This window comes from Myodes glareolus, chromosome 22 (genome assembly GCF_982192425.1).
Source record: "Myodes glareolus chromosome 22, mMyoGla1.1, whole genome shotgun sequence".
Taxonomy (NCBI): Eukaryota; Metazoa; Chordata; class Mammalia; order Rodentia; family Cricetidae; genus Myodes; species Myodes glareolus.
The window spans coordinates 13,132,003-13,149,541 of NC_142047.1; the positions used below are offsets into that span (position 1 = coordinate 13,132,003).

A 17,539-nucleotide genomic window follows, 5' to 3' on the forward strand; every position below is an offset into this window, starting at 1 on the left:
GCTTTTTATATCTTTCTCAGTTCTCCCTAGAAGGAAACTGAGGCTGGGTTTCCAGGGGAGACAATTAAGAAATAATTGGGAGGGAAAGGCCTGGGGAGATGGCTCATTTGGTAACATGCTTGCTGAATAACCATGGGGATCTGAGTTCCAGCTTGCCCATATGTAGATGATCGTGTGGGTGTGTGAGTGTGTGTGCAGCCATACATATGTGCATTTGCCAGGGCACACAGGTCTGGAGTGTCCTCAGGCTTGGCCCCTTTTCCCTCAGAGCCCATTGCTTTGTAGTGGATGGGTCATATTCCACTGTGCGTAGAAAACACATTTCCAAAAGGAATATTCTAGATTCACAGCCGTTTTCTTCGTACCGAGGTAGGGCCCAGGCTCCGTCGTCATTTTGGCTCCTCATCTCCAGCCCACAGCTCACAACTCCCTGTCTCTCTGTGGAAGATACAGGCATAGGAAGGAGAAGTATTTCTGTCTGTTCTGAACAGAAAACAGTCCACAAGATACCCCGCCATGCTGCCAGCAGAGCCGGCTGAGCTTGCAGGAAGTGGTGGAAGGCCTGGCCTCTGGCCAGGTCCTCCCTGAGGCGCCCACTGTACACCTCAACCACTTCTCAGGGGGAGTTGAGTTCTCAGGTTCCCCACAGAAAGCGAGCCAGTCTGTAGGAAAGCTGCAGTCTATTGAGAAAAGGGATTCTTCATTTTTGTTACATTTATTTACCTTGTGTGTATGTGTGTGCATATGTGTGTGCATGTATCCATCTGTACTTGTGTCCAGAGGTCAGAGGACAATTTGCCGGAGTTGGTTCTCTCTTTCTACCGTCTGGGTCCTGGGCATCACACTCAGGTCACCAGCCTGGGCAGCAAGAGCATTTACCTGCGGGGCCATCCTGCCAGCCCAGGAACTTGGTGGAGAAATAGACACCGTGCACACTTATAAAAGGACAGTCGTACACCTGGCGGGTGTTTTGGTGGCCTTTGATTGTTGAAAGGATTTAAAATATCTTAGTGTCCTATTTGCATCTAAGGAGTTCTTCTTGAGTAACGTGGTTTGTGAGGGCCAGTGGCTAAGACCACTCAGTAAAATCATACATCAAAGAACACCCAGGGCCTCTGGATTAGTAAGGGCTCTCTAGAGGAACAGAACTTAGAGAATGTGTGTGTGTGTGTGTGTGTGTGTGTGTGTGTGTGTGTGTGTAGGAGGGGGATTTATTAGAATAGCTTACAGGCTGTGGTCCAGCTAATTCAACAATGTCTGTCAATGAAGGGAAGGTCCAAGAGTCCAGTAGTTGTTCAGTCTCAACTGGTCTTCAGTATACACTGGAATCCTGAAGAATTAGGCTCTAATGCCTAGTAAAGGAATGGACTTGCTATTGACGGTGAGAACAAGCAGGCAAAGAGAGACCAAACTTCCTTCTTCCATGTCCTGTATGTAGGATGTCCTGTATGTCAGCTGTATGCCAGCTGAAGGTGTGGCCCAGACTAGAAGAAGGTGGGTCTTCCCTCCTCAAAAGATCTAGATTAAAGATATGTCTTCCCACCTCAAAGATCTGAATTAGAAGGGGATCTTTCCACTTCAAATGATTTAATAAAAAATCCTTCACAGGTGTGCCTAGCCATTTTTGTATTTTAGTTAATTCCAGATGTAATCAAGTTGACAACAAAGAGCAGCCATCACAGGCTGCCTCCTTCCCACAGGTCAAGGCACGTTTTCACCCTGAACATGGTTCTCATATGTGTGTGTATGTATAGACATATGTATGTATATTCATTTTTAATTATATGTGTGTGTTTGGTAACACGCATGTGAGGGCAGGGGCCTGTGGAAGCCGGAAGAGGACATCGAATACTCTAGATCAGGAGTTTCAGACAATTTTGAGTTGATATACCGGTGGTGGGAGCCCAACTCCAGTCCTCTGAAGGAGCAGTGAGCGCTCTTAGCCTCTGAGCCATCTCTCAAGCCTTGAACATGGCTCTTGATCTCCTGGTGAGATTCTCAGAAATGTTGCCGTTTATAGGTGAAAAGAGAGCAAAGGTCACTACATGTGCTTTAACCTGAGGCAGGGTTCCTGTCGCTCTAACTTATTGGAGAAAGAGGACCTGGGTGGTAGCTTCATAGAGAGTGTGCTGGTGAGGGCCTGGCTTCCATGCCCAGCATAACACAGAGAAGCCTGGCATTGCAGAGGCCTTCTGTACCCCCTGGGGAGGCTCCCTGGCTAGCTGGTCTAGCCAGTCACTGAGTGTGTGTGTGTGTGTGTGGCGGTCATGGATCTTGGCCTCAGGCACCTTTATCCTCTGGACCATCCTGTGGGCCTTGTATCAGGGTGTTGGTTCTTTTTTCTTTTTCTCTCCCACCTTTTATCTCATACATTAACATCTAGACTTCAGTTACCCCTCCTCCACTCTTCCTAGCCCCTCTCCTGACCTTCCTTCTCCCCCAGATCCACTCCTCTTCCATTTCCAAAAAAAAAAAAAAATCAAAAAAAAAAAACAAGAGCAGGCCTCCCTTTAGGGTGTTGACTCTTAACTCTCAGAGACTAAAAGCAGGTTCTGGAGTGAGAGGTCCCTATCTCAGTGTCTCAGACCCAAGTCACCTCCTTGTACACCCTTCCAGACCATTTTTAAGAAACACCACTTTCTACCTCCTCCTCCATGTCTTGTGCCTCCTGCCTGCAGACTTGCTCTTGCCTTAATGAGGCAGTGGCAGATCATCTGTGTCCCAGAGGTGCAGACCTAAGAATCCGGCCCCGATTCTTTAGCCTTTAGTCCCCTGCAAGCCCTCAGCCGACTGCAATAGGAGACAGACAAGGCTATCAGGGTCTCTCGAGGGAAGCCTTTCAGTCCCCAATTCTGGGAACCCTGTGGAGGAACCAAGGTCAGGAAGGGAGTGGGGAAGCAGCGCCCCCTCCTTGACGTTCTCTTAGTGCCTCCCCTAGCCAGATGTAAACCAAAGCTGCCATTCTAGGACCTACCCAGCCAGAAGCCATAGCAGAGCACTCTGGGAATATAGTCCAGACACTTCTGTATACAAACCCAAGGTTTGAATCAGAGATGTAGTCCCAGAACCTACTTTTAGGCAAATGCAAGCAGGAAGCAAAGTGTCGTGCGGTTTGTAGTTCGCGTGGCTCCACCACCCAGAACGCAGCCGACTGTAGGATTGGTGTGGGGAATCACCCCCACGCACCAGCTACGAATAACAGAATTCACTAAATGGAACTGCAGAGTCGACACTACATACCTTGATCCATTATGGCCAAATACCCAAGGCAGGGCAATTTCTAGAGACAAGAGATTCTTCAGTTCACAGCTGGGGAGTCCCAAGGGCTGGATATACCATCAGCTGGACTCGGCCTCCCTAACAGCTCTGCATGGTTGGGTTGCATCATAGCAAGGATGCGGATGGGAAGAGATTGTATGCAGACAGGAGACAAGAGAAATTCCTGGTCTTGCTGTTTTATACAGCCCTCTTGGAAAAATTAAGGACTGTCCAGTGAGAACTATGACCTTCCACTGGGCTCTGCCTTTTAAAGGTCCCTTCACCTCCAGTATCCCGTCCCTGATGTGCGGGTGTTTGTGAGGCAGACTTCATGGGACCATGGCCTACATGACAGACTGTGAGAAGGAACTGCTATAAGGCCTCCACTGTATCCAGGAGGTGCAGGACAAGCCTGGGAACCACAGGGACTGTCTTCTTCCCTGGGGACAGCGTCTCTCCACACCTGCTGCACCTCTGACCACCCTTAGCTACTTCAGAGCCTCCGTGGCAACCAGGCTCTCCCCACGTATGTCGCTAAGTGTTGTTGGGCACAGTGACAGACACAGGCTTCTTTCCACTTCCTGGGAACGGTTTTCTACTTCTCCCTCTGTTCTGTGGTGTTGTCTGTTTTACCCAGCTCCCAAATAAATCACACACAGGCTTATTCTTAGTTATGAATGCCCAACCTTACCTTAACTTGTGTCTAGTCAGCTTTTCTTAACTTAAATTATCCCATCTACCTTTTGTCTCTGGCTTTTTCCTTTTCTTACTTCTGTATATCTTATCTTCACTCACTCCATGGCTGGCTGAGTGGCTGGCCCCTCATGTCCTCCTCCTCCAGAGTTCTCCTTCTATTTATCCTCTCTGCCCTCCAGCCCCGCCTATCCTTTCTCCTGCCTCCCTATTGGCCGTTCAGCTCTTTATTAGACCATCAGGTGTTTTAAACAGGTAAAGTAACACAGCTTCACAGAGTTAAATGCAACACAAACAAAAGTAACACCCCTTAAAATAATATTCCCCAACAGTTCTGTTCCAGAGCAAGCCACATGTGCTTGCTCCTACTCTGGAAAAGGCCACAGCGGGCAGGCAGCCCTCTCTCTCTCTGCACAGCATCCCCTCAGATGGCATCTTCACTGGATGTAATAGTTGGAGTCACCCATTGCTGGCATAAGGTCTGTGGGAGGGTACACACACCCTGAAAACACTTCCATCCCACAGAACGGACTTTAGTGTCTGTAACTCGCCCCCTCAGGATACCAAGGAAGAATTGTACTTAGAAGTTCATGAGAAGTGCTGAATAGATGGCTCCATGGTTAAGAAATATACTGCTTCTGTAGAGGACGTGAGCTCTGTTAGAGTTCTGCTCCCAGCGCCAGTGGCAGGCAGCTCAGAGCCATCTGTAACTCCAGCTCCAGAGGATCCAGTGCCCTCTTCTGGCCGCCAGCAGTGTTGGACATATGTGGCATACACAGACACACGCGCGTGTGCACACACACACATACACATAACATAATACTGTATACTGTACAATAAAATAAAACTTTAAAACAAAACAAACAAAAAGAATTCGATGAGAGAGCTGGATGTGGCAGCACACACCTATAATCCCAGCACTCCGAAGGCAAGGCAGAGATGGAGAGTCTTGGGTTTGGCCTGGTTTCAACAATAACAGAGAGAGACAGAGACAGAGACAGAGACAGAGACAGACAGGAAGAGAGAGAGAGAGAGAAAGAGGAAAAAGAAGGAGGAGGAGGAAGATGGGGAGGAGGAGGGGAACAGGAGGAAGAGGAGTGAGCTGTGCATCAGAACCCGTCTGAACTGTGATCAGCTTTGTGAGTTGGATTTGACCTCTCTGTCTTTAAACTAGAGCAAATGACTGAACTGTCTCATAGGGTCGTCTCGGAGGCTGGTCTGTAGCTCAATACATGTTAGCTACGTATCCAATTTATTCATTTTTTTTCAAGACATGGTTTCTCTGTGTAGCTTTGACTGCCCTGAACTCACTCTGTAGACCAGACTGGCCTCGAACTCACAGAGATCCATTTGCCTCTGCCTCCTTAATGCTAGGATTAAAGGCATGCGCCACCACTGCCTGGCTCAATTTATTTTTTTAGCTTCATGTTGGAGTACATATTTCTTAGAGGTACAGCGTGAATGGTTTCATGTGCCTTGGTTAGGACACATAATGTCTGCCGTCTCCAGATCCCCTGCCCCACCCCATGCCTTTTTCGGTCTCTCTGATGTCATCCTGACACCCAGCAGGCAGCACACAGGTTGGGCTTGGTTTTGAACTCAGAGCTCAGGAATCAAACAGTTGTCCACTGACCTTGTATGTGAGACAGCCGTCCCTACCATCGGCATCTGTCAACCCTTCTCAGGCTGTGGGGACCAGACGACCTGCCTGTACGTATCGCCACTGTGGGCATCTGGGGACTTGGCTCAGTGTGGGCTGTAGCAGAGAAGGCTGCTGTGTTCAGTGACCTGTGACCACTGTGCACCCTCGAAGGAAACCCCAAGGGGAGGAATGCAGGGTCATGACTGATTTTCCTAAGCAGCCTAGCTTAGGCCCCCACTAGCCGTGACCTGGCTTTTGTTCAGTTTGTCTTGTCATTTGTGTTTAGTTCTGCTTTGACACAGAGTCTCGGGGAACTCAGGCTAGCCTCGAACTCGCTCCCAGGTCGTCCCTTCAGCTGCACCCCTCAGGCACCGTCCACCTCTTCTGAGACAGTCTCACTGGCCTCAAACTTCTTGATTCTTAGGCTGGCCATCAGGCCTGCTGCTCAGTGGCCTCCTCGCCCTGTCGATTCCAGTGCTGGGATCCCAGACTCTCACTATCACATCTGGCTTTCTAGACGTGTGCTGGGGATGCAAAATCAAGTCCTCTTGCCTTTGTACGAAGCCCTTCCCCATCTAAGCTATTCCCCAGAGCTTGCTTTTTCTTTTCTCAGTCTGGTTTCATTACGTAATTAAGGCTTGGTTTGAATTTACAAATCCTCCTGCCTTGGCCTAGAGGGCTGGGATTACAAAGGTGTAACCCTACATGGTGGGCTGTTTCAAGTTTTACAAGGTTGGAAGAACTTGTGTGTGTTTGTGAGCTGCTGCACTGACTTGGCCATGCAGGATGAGGGACGGTGGGCATCCCCTTTCTGTGAATGTCACTGTGTGCGTGTCAAATGTCTATGAATATAGTCGTCCATTTCTTTCTCTCTTCCCTTTTTTGGGGTTATGTGCTTGAGACTGGGGCTCACTCTGCAGCTCATGCCTGATGTGAGGTCCTGTTGCCCTCACTCAGTGTCTCCTATGGTGAGGACCACTGGCACTACACTCCACACCTGTCCCTCTCATTGAGAGTTTTCTTCCACACCGCATCCCCTATGGGTTTCTGGTCCCTATTGATTCTGTCCTCTGTGTGGAAAGTACCCAACCCCATACCTGCCTGCTCACAACAGTGTCTCCCTCCTCCCCACTTACCAGACTCCCCAGACCCCTGTGACCCTACTCACTTCACCCTCACTCTGCAATCTAGGTAACCCCAGCTTCCCCTCAGCCCCTGCCGCTTCTTAAGAAAACCCCGTAGCCTGAGAGGCTCGGGAACTGGCCCACAGAAACAAGACATTTGGTTAATTTAAAAGGTGAAGGGAGAGAAGTGCTCCCTGCATGTGGGCGCAGTGCTCAGCGGAAGGCGGGTAAGCAGTTGGAGCTGCCTCGGGTGAGGCAGAGAAGCCGGGACAGAGCCTCACGGCACAGGGAATCTCTAAGGTACAAGCTCTGAACCCGAGTGGTGACACAGTCCTGTCAGCCCACCTCTTGGGAGGCTGAGGCTGAAGCATCATGAGTGCACAGCCTGTGTGTCTTTGGGATAATGACTTAGCCTCTCTGTGCCTCAGTTGCTTCATCAGTTGTATGGAGAGAGTCGCCACTAGGAGGCTGTTACAGGTTCTGAGTGACCCCACTTTTATCGATCATTTGGATAGCAATTGGCACGAGATTAGAGGGAGAAGCCCCGTCTAGATTGGTGGGGACACTGACAGGGTGTTAAGAGGGAGCACTCACACACCCATATCACTGCATACGTTTAAACTGGCCCACGGGCTTGGATGTAAATGAATGATGGGCTGCAGATGACTCTGGATAAAGACACTTGCCAGCTTTATTGGGGACCTGGGTTCAGCCCCCAGGTCCCACCTGATGGAAGGTGAAAACCACTCCCAAAATTTGTCTTCTGATCCCAATACACACGCATGTGCACAAGTACACATCAGACACATACACACCCTAAGAATAAAATGAGACTTTAATACAGTTCAAAACTCAGCCCTTCATTTGCCGCAGCTCCAGTACTCACTGCGACACGGTTGTCCTCCACATCCTCAGGGTACTGACTCCAGGGAACCCTGCGATGCTGGAGTCCTCCCTATGGCATTCTGGAATGCTCACATAGGACTATGCACATCCTCCCTCAGATGTCCAGGCAGCCTTAGAGGAGACCCAACACCTGACTGTGTCACTTCATCACCCAGGTTATACGCATGCCCTCACGCTTTGTAAAATAGTTCCCAACCCCAGGTGAGGAGAGCTGCGGCGTGAAACCCGGGGATGCAGAAGATCCTCGGTGGATTTAGGTCCAGGCCCCCTCTCCAGGAGCTGAGGGGCACTGTGGCCACATGGCCCTCTGCAGAGCATGCTCAGGAGTTCCCACAAAGGGTCTACCCTTCAGGCTTGACAAAGATACCTGCAATGCCCAAGCCCAGTGAGAGCCCCAGACATTCTGTCCATCAGCTCCTCCTAGACAGCATCTCAAGCACGGTTCTGGGTGGAACCAGTCAGCGGTACGTGAGAGCTAACTTCATCCTGTGCATATCAGTTACAAATATGTGCTGTCAGAGGGCAGCACGTGATTGTGCAAGGACACATTCCAGCAAGACCAAATTAAACCCAACATTGATTGCCTAACAAGACAGAAATATAAAAATAGAGTAGGAAGGGCTAAGAGCAAGGATCAGCAATAGAGGGCCAGCTTTGTCTCCACCAGTGAGGGGTTAAGGCGTGGCTCAGCAATAGAGAGCCAGCCTTGTCTCCACCAGTGAGGGGCAAGGGCATGGCTCAGCAATAGAGGGCCAGCCTTGTCTCCACCAGTGAGGGGCTAGGGCTTGGTTCAGCAATAGAGGGCCAGCCTTGTCTCCACCAGTGAGGGGCTAGGGTGTGGCTTGGAAGCAGAGGGCCAGCCTTGTCTCCATCAGTGAGGGACTGGGGCATGGCTGGGCAGCAGAGGGCCAGCCTTGTCTCCACCAGCGAGGGGCTGGGGGTGTGGCCTGTATGGCGACACTCTGGATTCCATCCTCCCAGTATTGCAAAAACTAATAGTCTTAAAAACTTGACTAAGGGCTAACATGCAACAGACACGTGGGTGAATGCCCTGTTCGCAAAGGTGAAGCTGCTCTCTGAGCCCTTCCGCCTGATGAGTTTGACTCTGAAGGTTTTAGTAAAAGAATCTCCAAGACAGTCCTCCTGAGAGGAGAAAAGGCCAGGTGTCCCCCATCCATCTGCACTACTACAGTCTGCTCCCTAAGGGGAAACATAAGGGAGAAAGAAGTTCAGGCTGAAGGCTCAGAAACCCAAGGCCAGTTGGCTCTCCACGCACAAGGTGACACTCTTGCTGGCTTCATCCTCACAGGACAGGGTGGAGAGTTCCTCTTCACCTGAGTTCTCTTTTGACATGGTTTCACTGTGTAGTCTTGGCTAGCCCAGAACTTAGAGATTGCCAGCCGCGGTCTCCCCAAATGCTGGTATTAAATGTGTGTTGTTCAACAGCAACACCCCATTTGCTGTTGAACTCGTTGTGAGCTCCTCTCTTTCTGTCCATTGAGGTGCTTTCTTCCTGGCTTAAGCCCCATTCCAGGGAAGAGTAGGGTCCCTCAGGCATATTGGAGGAGCCCGTGGGTCCTCTGAATACCAGCAAGTGGATTTGTTCAACTCAGGAGTGGCCAGACACTCACTGTTCCCAGTGAGTGGGGAACAGCCATGCTCCCAGGCTTCACCTCCAGTGGTGGAACTGAGTCTAGGAAGCAGGTGCCTCGTGTAAGCTGGGGTGGGGAGCCATGAAAGCTCTCATCAGCTCCACGACTTTCCACACTCACTCCATTTTGCCCCATTTCTCAGCCAACAGCCTCACTGCCCACCCCAAGCTCCAACGCCAAGACCTTGTCACGTGTCCCTCACCTCATTCACCCATGTATGATAATTACCGCCTCTCTTCATACTTACTGATGGGGCTGAGAACGTGGCATACAAGCATGAGGTCTGGAGTTCAGATCCCCAGAACTCATGCAAACGCCAGATGTGCCAGCTCAGTCTGGCGAAGAGACCCTGCGTTAGTAAATAACACGGACGAGAGATGCACAAAAGCCTCCACCTTTGGCCTCCCCTGCGTGCGCACCACGTGCAGGGGGGACATGGGAGGGAAATGGAAGTCCACATTTGCCACACAACTCACATTTAGAAGAATTTGGATTTGGACCCTTTGAGCCCTTCACTGCAGAAAGTGGAGGCTGCTTGGTTTTGGGGTTGGGTCTATGCTCAGCCACACCTGGAGAAGTTTTCCTACTCCTGCTCTTTCCTCGCTGTTGGGATTTTCTCAGTTCCCCTATGACCAGGAGCTGTTCCGAGATGTCTCCCAGCCACCATATGTAGGGACAAACAGGAAGAGGAGCGGCTGTTTCCTGTCATTTGACTCGTCTCCAGGAGAAACGCTTTCCCAGAATTCCCTAGCAAACCGACATCAGGTCTGGTATGCAAGTAGCTAGGTCATGAGACCAATACTCCCAAAGCAAGGCATCCAGGGAAAGAATTCTGTACTGAGCGTTCCTCAGGCTTCACCGGGAGGCACACTCGGCCACTAATGGAGGGTGGAAAGTATTTGTTGAGAAGAATTGCTCATGTCGTCTACAATTCTTTGCTTTAAAATCCCTAGCCTCCTGTCTCTTCTAGAAGGGTCTCTGTTACCTCCGTAGCATGTTCCTTTACTTCTCCATCATCCATGTATTCAACAAACATTCATGGAGTGCCTGATGGGTGCCAGACATAACTTTAGGTGCTGATGGGCACCCCGTCCTCCCAGGGTGGCTGTGCCAAAGCACCACGGACCGATGTAATTTTCTGTGGTAAAGGAAACACTCGTGTGCCCATGTGCAGCTGTGGGTGCTTCACACACAACCACCGTAGCTGATTTTTTTGTTGTTGTTTAATTTAGGTCAACCTAAATGTATAATTCAAAGCTGTAGGGAAGCCTTATAATCCCAGCCATTGGAGGCACAAGGTCAGCCTGAGCCACACAGTGAGACCTTGTCTCTATAAGTAATGCGTACTTCCCTAAACACGCAGTAAAATGAAGCTCTGTCACCTATGGGCTGCCCAGCTCCTAGAATCCAATGTCATTTGGTCTCCTTCCAGGATGTGTAGATACATGTATCCAGGGACTGGAGAGACGGCTCAGCAATTAAGAATGCTGGCTTCTCTTGCAGAGGACCCAAGTTTGATCCATAGCACCCACATTGAAGAGCTCGCAAATGCCTTTAACGCTTCTGGAGAACCAGTGCCCTCTTCCGGCTTCCACAGGCAACCACACTCACATGCCTATACTGCCAAGCATACACACATACACGTGGTTAAAAATAAAATAAATCTTAAATAAATACATACACTGTAGTCTGGCCTGAGGGCTGTCTCTTCTGCCCTGTCCCGTGTCCTGTTGACGCTTCTAAGATGCGCTTGTCCCTGGCCCTCAGGTCTGCCGCCGTCCTCCACATGGCTTCTTCCCCTCTTTGCACCGTGACTGCCCCGTGGTCGTCCTGCAGTGTCCTTCTGAGAGGTGTGATTGGCAGCCTTCACCGCACCTGCTGCCTGCTGAGTGTTCCTCCTCCAGGTGTCCCTTTTCCGCTGCACCCATCTTCTCGGGGACACTCGGTTGCCTGTCACCCTGCTGTGTGTCATGCTGCACCATTCACCTACCAGATATTTAGTAGGTGAGGTACTGTGGGCACTGCCAGAGGAAAGGCGACTGTCCTCTTAGAGCTGGTGCTGGGGAAGCAGTGCATGGGACTGCTGATCTGGGCACACACATCTGAATTTGGACCAGAAGGATTTGAAGTGCAGCTCAGTGAAGGGGAAGAGAGGCTGGGGAGTCACATTGTCCCTGGTGCCTGAACGAGAAGACATTTGGGAGAGAGTATTCAGTGAGGGCAGCAAGGGCCCAGTCAAGCAAGCACGCATAAATGTGGTAGGATTTCCATTTTCTTGCAAGTTTCCTGAAAGCTACTGGAAATTTTTGTTTGGTCGGTTGTTTCGCTGTTTTGTTTTGTTTCTTGTTTTTAAGGCAGGATCTCACCAAGCAGACCAGCCTGGCCTGGAACTTACAGATATCCACCTGCCTCTGCCTCCTGAATGCTGGGATTAAAGGTGAGACCACGGTGCCTGGCACTACTGGAGGCTTTAACTTCGGTATTTCCGACTCAGCATGCCCACCCTGAGTCCTGATACCCTGCAAACCTCCTCCTTCCTTCCTCTCCCCATCTCTGTTGACACCAGCTCTTTGACCCACACCAAACCCTGGAGTCACCTTAGTGCCCCCCCTTTCCCACACAGTGCTTCCTTCCTTGTTGGATGCAGGGGGCGTGGGTGATGCCACTCCTCCCTTCCACCAGCCTCTCTGCCCGGTTGTTCACTGTGGGCTCTGAGGTGCTCCTTGAAAGCCTGGTAGCTAAGTTTCTGTTGATCAAACAAATGAGTGTCTTTCCTTTCCATCATGACCTCTTCCCCCATGCAAATAGTCCCTTGAGGGTCAAGTTCTGTGGGGTGGGGACCTGAGGCTGTCCAAACCTGTGGTTCTGAGTTTGAGTTTCTTCTTGGTGTGACTCAGACCTTTGTACACTGATTTCTGTGAGTCTTGGCATCCTCCTCTGTCAAATGGGACGTGAGCGGCTGCCGGCCTCGGATGCAGGCCGGATGCAGCGCACCCAGGCAAGCTCCCGGTGCATAGCGTTAATGGCAGCTATATATAACCCAAGGCCTCCTTTGTACTCCCACCGCCTCTGTCCTACTTCTAGCCCTCATTACGCTGCCGGCCGGTCTCACAGCTCTTCCCTAACTCAGGCTTCATTGCCACCAATCTGTCCTCTCAGGTGTCAGGCTTGTCCTCCCCTTGCCAGCCCTAATCACATCCCTCCTCCGCTCCACAGCCTTCCGTGACTCCCAGTGTTGCCTCCAGCTAAGGCCTCACAGTGAGCACATTCGGGGCGGCCTGAAGCCTGAGTGTTTATGCCTGTGCCCTGGACTTGAGTTCCTCGGTGCTGTACCACAGAGGAACTTGAACTTGTGCAGTGTCCCTGGATCAGTTTCATACCCAACATCAGCCCTGGCCATGCCCAGCTCCCTTCACTAGACCACCAGGCTCTGGTCTTGCCCTGCCCATGCCCAGCTCTCTTCACTGGACCACCAGGCTCTGGTCTCGCCCTGCCCATACCCAGCTCTCTTCACTGGACCACCAGGCTCTGGTCTCGCCCTGCCCATGCCCAGCTCTCTTCACTGGACCACCAGGCTCTGGTCTCGCCCTGCCCATGCCCAGCTCTCTTCACTGGACCACCAGGCTCTGGTCTCGCCCTGCCCATGCCCAGCTCTCTTCACTGGACCACCAGGCTCTGGTCTCGCCCTGCCCATGCCCAGCTCTCTTCACCAGCCCCCCCCCCACTCCCAAGCTCTGACCTTGCCCCACCCTGCTATTTGTTTGATTTAGTCCAAGGGTAGCCTTGAGCTCCTTGTAAGTTTGGGGGGGCTGCAGCAGAATCAACAAGAAGACTGGGAGTGGGTGGGGGATGGAGCCAATGGTTCAGGGCTTTGAGGATCGTGAGGAGGACTTCAGCTTTTGCTATGGAAAGTGGGAGCAGATAGGAGACATGAAGGGTCTACATACAATCCCCACTGCTACAGTGACTTGTGCTTGTGGTCTCAACACCCAGGAGGCTGAAGCAGAAAGGTCGCAGGTTTAAAGCCCATCCAGTTTGGGGTACAAAGTGAGAGCATCTCAAAGAGCCGAGAGTTGCAGTTGTGTCTCCACGGCAGGGCACTCGCTCCACGTGGCTAGGCCTTGGCTTCCGGCCTCAGTTCTACAAATGATAATAAGTAATAATAATTTAGAGCTGGAGAATGTAGCTCAGAGGCAGTGTTTGTAGCTGAAAATGGTGGTTCACACCAGTTTTTATGTTGTTGTTTTGGTTTGGTTTGGTTTGGTTTGGTTTGGCTTTTCGAGACAGGGTTTCTCAGTAGCCATGGAGCCTGTCCTGGGACTCACTCTGTAGACCAGGCTGGCCTTGAACTCACAGAGATCCTCTTGCCTCTTCCTCCCAAGTGCTGGGATTAAAGGCATGCGCCACCACTGCCCCGCTGATGGTTCACACCAGTTATCCCAGCACTCAAGAAGTTGAGGCAGGAGAATTGCCCCACTTCCAGAACCAACATGGGCTACAAAATGAGAACTTGTCTAAAAACAAGATCTGGGTGTAGTGGTGCTTGCCCTTAACCTCAGTGTGTCTAACGCAGCAGAAGGGAAGAGATCGTGTCTCGAACAAGGGCGGAGGCAAGGATCCATGTCTGAAGGTTGTCCACTGACCTCCACAAGTGGCCTGTGGCATGTGTGTGCCCATACACACACTCCACAGGGCGATTTGTGCAGGTTTGGCATAAAGACCACAGCACTTCATAGAAGGAGTGTGATTTCCTGTGCTTCAGAATGGGGCTGGGTCATCCTGGAAGCATCCGCTGTGGATGACAGAAACTGGTTGATCTTTGCATAGAAGATAACTATATTGTAGAACCAATTTCACCTGTTTCGTTTTATTTGTTTAATATGGAAAAGTTAAAATTCCCTCTGCAACTTTGGATTCTGCTAGGCAGTGCTGGTCTGTTCTCTCCTCCCTCTGCTTGGGATGAAAGTCGGGGTCTTGTGGATGTTAGATGAACACTCTGCCACTGAGCCCCACCCCTGCCCCTCACTGGGGATTCTAGGCAAGGGCTCTACCCTGAGCTACACTCCTGCCCCTCATTGAGAAATGCTAGGCAGGGGCTCGACCCTAAGCTACACTCTAATCCCTCACTGGAGAGTCTAGACAGGGGCTGTACCACTGAGCCATGCCCCCAGCCGAGCCTGGATAAGAACACTGAGCTGATCCCCCAAGTGATAAAGAGTGGTAAATGCCACACTTCCCTTCCAACACTATCCCCAGCCCTGGCGTGCCTTTCTCTCAGCATGCCTCTCCTCAGAACACACCACTCTGACATTTGATGTGTTTACTGGGTTCTCTCAGCTTCCTCCACACACGGAGACCCAGAACTCCTTTGCACACACTGAGCAACAGCTTCTGTCTGCACAGAAAGAGAAAAGTGGGGCCCAGAAATAGAATGGTGCCTGTTGGAGGGAGTCTGAAGAAGTCCAAAGAAAACAGCATGGTCATGATCCCAGCAGTCAGGTGTTTGTGACCTCAGAAGTGCTCAACCCAGGCCAGCCAAGTCATATGATAAGACACTGTCTTCAAAAAGTGTGTGTGTGTGTGTGTGTGTGTGTGTGCATGTGTGTGTGTGTGGCATGTCAGCTCATGCTTGCAATTGCACACCTGGAAAGCAGAGGCAGGAGGATTTCTGTCAGTTCAAGAACAGCCTGGGCTACATAATAAGTATGCTATATTTCAATACTCTGTCTTAAGTATATGTATGTTTGCTGCACGTGGTGGCACACGCCTCTACTCCTGACACTTCAGAGGCAGAAGTAGGAGGATCTCTATGAGTCTGAGGCCGGCCTGGTCTACATGGTTAGTTCCAGGCCAGCCAAAGCTATACATTGAGACAGTCTTAATTGTGTGTGTGTGTGTGTGTGTGTGTGTGTGTGTGTGTGTGTGCGCGCACGTGCATGCGTGCAGGCAGGCACATGCAGACACACTTTTGTGTTTATTATATATACACTAAGCATGTTGTGAACAGGGTGTCTCTTGCTACCTCTGCACTGCTGGATACCCCAGGCTAGCCAGCCCACGAGCAGCTTGGGATTAAAGGTATTACACCCTCCCCACGGGTACACATATGCATCTCACACACAGAAAGACAAAGTCAGCACTCAATCTGTAAGACAGGAACCATTTAATGTCACTTGACAGGCGATGGAACTGACCTGTTGATGTCCAGTCACCAGCTGGGGACCTCATAGCGCCGTACACCTGCCCATCCACCTACCGCTGCCCCTTGCTTTCCTGTCTTACTGTTGTTTTCTCCTGCAGCATCTTGGCCACCGTCGGGACGGAGTTTGACCTACGGACACTGAGGGCGGTTCGTGTGCTGCGGCCACTCAAGCTGGTGTCTGGAATCCCAAGTGCGTGAGTCCCCATCCTTCTAGAAGGGTCTGCTTGGGGGTCCCCACTCCCATCCGGACAGTCAGGTCGAGGTTGTCTCCGGAAACAAACCAGAGCCTCATGCCTTTATTGAGCACCCACAGCCTCCCAGGAGTGTGTTCTGCACATTGTCCCTTCAGCACCCATAACCTATGGTATAAACCAGTGTCTCTGTTTCATAGGGCGGACACATAGGCACAGGTGCCTGAATAGTTAGATCAGGGTCACATGAGAAAGAAGGGACTGTGTGAGTTAGCAAGTGGAACTCCAAGCCTGGGTGGTGACCCCGTGGTGGCGACTGTTGGCATTCGCTGCCTATGAATGGAGCACTGCACGAAGAGCCTCCAATGCTCTCACTTCATCATTCACCCGCTTGGTGGGTACCCACTGCACAGATGAGAAGAGCAAGGCTCAGAAGAGTCCTCGACAGGGGTCTGTACACAGCCCACACTCTTGGTCTCCACGGATGTCTGGGCTTCACCCCATGGAGCGGGTGCTGCAGTGCAGGCTCAGGATTCAGTCAAGGGCGATTTCTGCCCCACAGTCTCATGTGATTGAAATCAGAAAGCAGCTACTCTGGGTGGCTGGGGATGGTTCATTTGGTGGAATGCCCCACAGTCTCATGTGATTGAAATCAGAAAGCAACTACTCTGGGCGGCTGGGGATGGTTTATTTGGTGGAATGCTTACCACGCAGGCATGAGGATCCGAGCTTGGTACAAAGCAGCCTTGCGGAAAAGCCGGGTGTGGGGGAGCCTGTCTGTAATTCTAGCCCTGGGACTGTGGAGACAGAGGCTCCCTAGAGCTCATGGCCAGACGAGTGCCAGGTTTGATGAGATTTAAGGAACACACTTGATGTTGACCTCTGCCCCCACTTACATGTATGTGCACACACATAGGTGAATAAGTGAGTGCTACGCTGTTCCTGGCAGTTCCACGTGTCCAGTAGTTTGAACTCTGTTCCTTTCCAGAACAGCCTCTGGATTAGGCTCCGCTACCATCACTGTGCTCAGCATGTTGGCCTCACTGACCAGAGTCACCTTCCACCCAGATTTAAAGAGGTTTCTCTGCTGTGGCTGGTGTCTCTCAGTACTTACTGAGCCATCATGGCTTCTGACTTCTCCCTCAGCACCATAAGAAAACTTACAATGAAAATAAAAAGAGAGATTTCTCAGCTGACCACCAACGTGTTCCTTCTACAGGAAAAGATGCCCACAGCCAGGGTCTGGGTGCCCAGCCAGCTCCTGGGTCCCATTAGATTAAAGGCAGATGACAAGCTAGTATTAGCAAGAGGCCCTGGTGACTGGGGTGAGCCAGGTATTTGCTGGTGTTCGTCAGCTTTCTGTCACTGTCACACGGTGCCTGAGATGAAGGAGGGAACAAGAAGGTGAAGGCACCTGCCAATGTGAGCTCCACTCCTGTTACCACGTAGTGGAAGGAGAGCCCTGACTCCTGCAGGTCATCCTGTGACCTGTACGTGTTCACTGTGGTGCATGAGCTCACGAGATAGATGGATAAATAGGTGATAGATAGATAGATAGATACATACATACATAGATACATAGATAGTAGATAGATGATAGATAGATAGTAGATAGATAGATAGATAGATAATAGGTAGATGATAGATAGATAGATAGATAGATAGATAGATAGATAGATAGATAGATAGTAGATAGATGGATGGATGGATGGATAGATAGATAGAGGGAGGGAGGGCACTGGCTGTTCTTCCAGAGGACCCGGGTTCAATTCCCAACACACACCTGGCAGCTTACAATTGTCTGTACCTCCAGTGCCCTCTCCTGTCCTCCACAGACACTGCCCCATACACCCACATACATGCAAAATCCA

At 50.9% G+C, this 17,539-nt stretch overlaps 1 protein-coding gene across 6 annotated transcripts in view; it reads left to right on the plus strand.

Moving 5' to 3' along the window:
* The window catches only part of Cacna1a (calcium voltage-gated channel subunit alpha1 A), a 231,214-nt gene that overhangs the window by 82,931 nt on the left and 130,744 nt on the right, over positions 1-17,539 (plus strand). For all 6 annotated transcript variants that reach the window (XM_087900475.1, XM_087900474.1, XM_087900473.1 and 3 more), the window contains exon 4: positions 15,576-15,667. In XM_087900475.1, the coding sequence (XP_087756601.1) occupies positions 15,576-15,667 (92 nt within the window). The remainder of the gene's footprint in view (positions 1-15,575; positions 15,668-17,539) is intronic.